Source organism: Trachymyrmex cornetzi, unplaced genomic scaffold (assembly GCF_001594075.2).
Source record: "Trachymyrmex cornetzi isolate Tcor2-1 unplaced genomic scaffold, Tcor1.1 scaffold511, whole genome shotgun sequence".
NCBI classification, from domain to species: domain Eukaryota; kingdom Metazoa; phylum Arthropoda; class Insecta; order Hymenoptera; family Formicidae; genus Trachymyrmex; species Trachymyrmex cornetzi.
In genome coordinates, this window is record NW_017299820.1 from 460618 (window position 1) to 464466 (window position 3849).

At 30.9% G+C, this 3849-nt stretch overlaps 1 protein-coding gene across 2 annotated transcripts in view; it reads left to right on the forward strand.

Annotated features, from left to right (window-relative positions):
- Window positions 1–3849, forward strand: part of Cep164 (centrosomal protein 164) — a 20474-nt gene that overhangs the window by 12779 nt on the left and 3846 nt on the right. For both annotated transcript variants that reach the window (XM_018514569.1, XM_018514568.1), the window contains exons 6-8: window positions 445–770; window positions 1699–2114; window positions 3319–3491. In XM_018514569.1, the coding sequence (XP_018370071.1) occupies window positions 445–770; window positions 1699–2114; window positions 3319–3491 (915 nt within the window). The remainder of the gene's footprint in view (window positions 1–444; window positions 771–1698; window positions 2115–3318; window positions 3492–3849) is intronic.

Here is a 3849-nt window from a genome sequence, read left to right on the forward strand (position 1 = left end):
TAATACATCTTTTTCTGCGACAATACATACGATTACGAACTTTGTGGCGTTACATACTATAACTTTTGGGAAACAAATATTATTTTTTTAATATGTATAGTTAGCAAGTTTTTATCTTGATCATTTGGATGTTTTAATTTTAATTATAATATTTAAATTTAATGTACTGAAGATGGTCACATGTTAGACCGAAACGTTTACCAAATTTTATTTTGAAATATATACTGTAAGCTAAATACATCAAGCGTTGTGGCTGTATGCTCCTTATTGTTTACAATTTTTAAACTTAAGCCACCCATTATTTTATTTATAATTATTAAGATATCTTTCTTATTACGCACGCGCCCACACACACATCCACACACAATGCAAAAAAATTTACATTCAAAAGATTTTGATTATTTGTATTTAAAAAAATACTCGATTGATTCACAACAATTTTAGGAAGCTCTTGCCCGTAAAATGTATAAAGAGCGACTGGAGGAAATTCGTGCGGATTTTGCAAGAGACGCCGAAAAGGAAGCGAGAAAACAGACCGAGCGGGCTATTCAACAAGAAAGCATCGATTTTGAAAAGATGCGTTGCGAAAAACGATTGCTACAGGACAAATATACGGCACTTAAAGAGAAATATATGAAGTTGAAAAACGATGTTCGCCTTGCAGTTGAAAGAAGAAGCAGAAGAAAGGAGGGATATACCACAGCCTCAGAAACCGAAAGATCGACATCTACTAGAACAAGGACGGATAAGACTGATTCGTCGGAACAAAAGTGAGTTTTCTCAATATAAACGGAGTATCGAGATTCATTATTTAAAATATATTAAACATTCCATGTTGAAATAAACTAGTGATATAATAGAAAAGAAGTTTAGCACTGCAAATAATGTTATTTCAAGAGTTTAAAGACTTTCTTCTCATTCTTTATATAGTTTTCTTTTTTTATTATTGACTGAACGACTTGGTAAATAAAAAGATAGAATTGGAATAATGACATCTATTTTGTAATCTTTTAAATAATAACTGCACGTTCAAACAAATCAATAAAATTAAATAAGAATTATTTTTTATTTTAGCTGGTTTATTTCAGCAAATACATTGATATGTAATATTATTTATTATTAACAATAACAACGTATAATAATCAACCTCTACAATTATTAATATAAGCACGCTCGACGTATAGCACATGCATGCCATTTCATGTTACATCTCATTAATATTTTCTATCGTTTATATAATTACTTGATGTTTGTACAGTGATATTAGTGACACTTCTTAAAAACTTTCTTCTCACTCTTCATGCGGTTTTCTCTTTTATGTTAATATCTAAAAAAATAGATTGTCACTGCCAAATCATTCAGGAGGTAGGGACGCAATCTCTTTATTTCTTTTTAATGAAACCATATGGTTTTTATCATAAATCTATTGAGGATAATTGATTTGTTAAGAAAGATATTTTTTAATCTTTTCTCACCAGTTTCTATCTATGTCAAAACACCAATGTTGCACGTTCATTTTTTATATCATATTTTAATACGTCCATTATAGTACTTTCGCAGTCTATATTCGTCAGTCTTTATTCGATCAATGCGCAGCACATATCCTTGTTAAGAATACGATCGGACTGTGAAGGTACTTCGTCATGTTCATACAATTCGCCCTAATGTCTGGCTATAGGCCTTAAATCGTGCTCGCAGTACTCCGCTGAAGGACGCGCGCTCGAGTCCAGTAACAAATGCGAAATCGCAGGACAGCCAAAACGCGAACCAGCAAGTCGAAGAGAAAAATAATCCGGAAAATTTGAAGAGTCAGAAAGCGGCCGCGGGATTTCAGAAACACGCATCCACCGCTGCTGGCTTGAAAAGTGCAACAAAGTTTGAGTCCGACGATACTACCACCGCCAGTGAAACAAACACTAACATGATTACGAAGAAAAAGAAGAGTTTTAGTAAAAAAGCTACTTCAAGCGCAGGTCGCTCGAGCAGTAGTAATAACAATATGGAAAATCCAGTAGAGAATATTAGAAAACAGCTGAAAAAACTGGAAGATCTCGGTGACCAATTACCGAGCAACGAAACGGCCTATACAGTGCGATATCCTTTCCAAGATAAAGGTGATTGCTTTAAATTTATCTTGCGCGTCGTATATTACCCAAAAGATACGTGTACCTTTTTTTAAGAGTATATATATTTTCCTTTGAAATCCGTAAAAATTTGATTTACATTTAAACTAAATCAGATCAAGCCAATTTGATAAACAAAATGTTATTTGTATCGTTTAAAGAGCGGTAATTCCATCCAAAAAATAAAAATTGATTTTTCATGAGCAAAGCGTGCGAACTCTTTTCTATCTCTTTAATTTCTTATATGAATATAAAAGGTCAAACAATGAGAATATGTTAATGCACAATTATAAAAAAAGAATTGGTCAATTTATAAAAAAAATTAACGATTTTATCTCACAGATAATTTTACACTTTTTTAAAGAATAATATAGCTTTTATGTAATCTGAACGTTACGTTTTAGGATATGCTATATATATATGCTATATATAATAAATAACAATGAGAGACAGAGAGAGAGAGAGAGAGAGAGAGCTCTTGAATTGTAGAAAATATAATTATAATTTTTTTGAATTACAACAATTTCAAAACGATTTTGTATATGATCAATAAGACATTAAGTATATTTATGTGTATTTGATAATAGTAAATGAGCATACTTTTGTATATATATATATATATGTATACTTTGAAATTACCTTTATTGTAGTGTGTATTATGTTTTTGATCACTTTCTATATTTCTATATATCACTAAATAATTTACGCAAAATGATATAGATATATTACAATTATTATTATCTCCAATTTATTACATATTTTTATTTACATGTCATCTATTAAATGTTTTCTCGTCTGGCAAGTATATTATTAATTATAACTTAATTCTGAAAGTATGTAAATAACTCGACCAACATAATTTTCTTAAACTGAACTGTTATGTAGCGTTATTTAATACTTGTACTTGTTAAGATATTATTTCTATCGATGCAGCATAATTACAGTTAAATTTTATTATTTCTTCCTTTTCATAGGATTATATACACTTTACTTTGGTTAACGGCTTATATTCTTCTGGCCCGTAAGTGCACCACCAGTTTTTCTTTTACTTTTGCACGCTGTTTACATAAGTCCATTTTACTGTCATCTTCATTTGTCAGTGTCAAACTTTAAACATTTATGATTTAAAATTTAAATCTAGATATAATCTCTTTTGCTTTAAATTAAAAGCAACAGTACCTATTTTCTTTTACAGCGCCGGTGAATGCCTCTTCGGAGCTAGAATTCTTCCGTCACCGGATGCATGTGGAGAAGGATTCGGTGAGAAGAGCTTGCGAGGCGCTGAGACAACAAAAAAGTGCCTTTCAGGGTAGGCAAAGAGCTTGGAAACAACGGAGCGGAAGAGCCACTCTGGAACAACTAGTGCAGGTATATTACTATTATCGATTACAAAAATGATAGTTTATTATAAGGAATGTAATTAAAATTAGTAGATATTATCTTTAAATTTTGAATATATTTTTATAAATTCTCTTAAGGATGTATTAGACGTACAGTTCCTGCAAAGAAAATTAAATTTGTGGAAGTATGTTTAATATTTACACTTCAAATAAGCTATATATATATATACATATATATACATACATATATATATATACAGGGTCCGCCAAAAGTACCGGGACGGTCTAATAACTTTTGAAAGAATTAAATTTTCAAATTTGAGGGGGGAAATCCCCCCTCAAAAGATAGCTTGTTTGAAAAATCGAATCACGTGTTTCGGCGATTT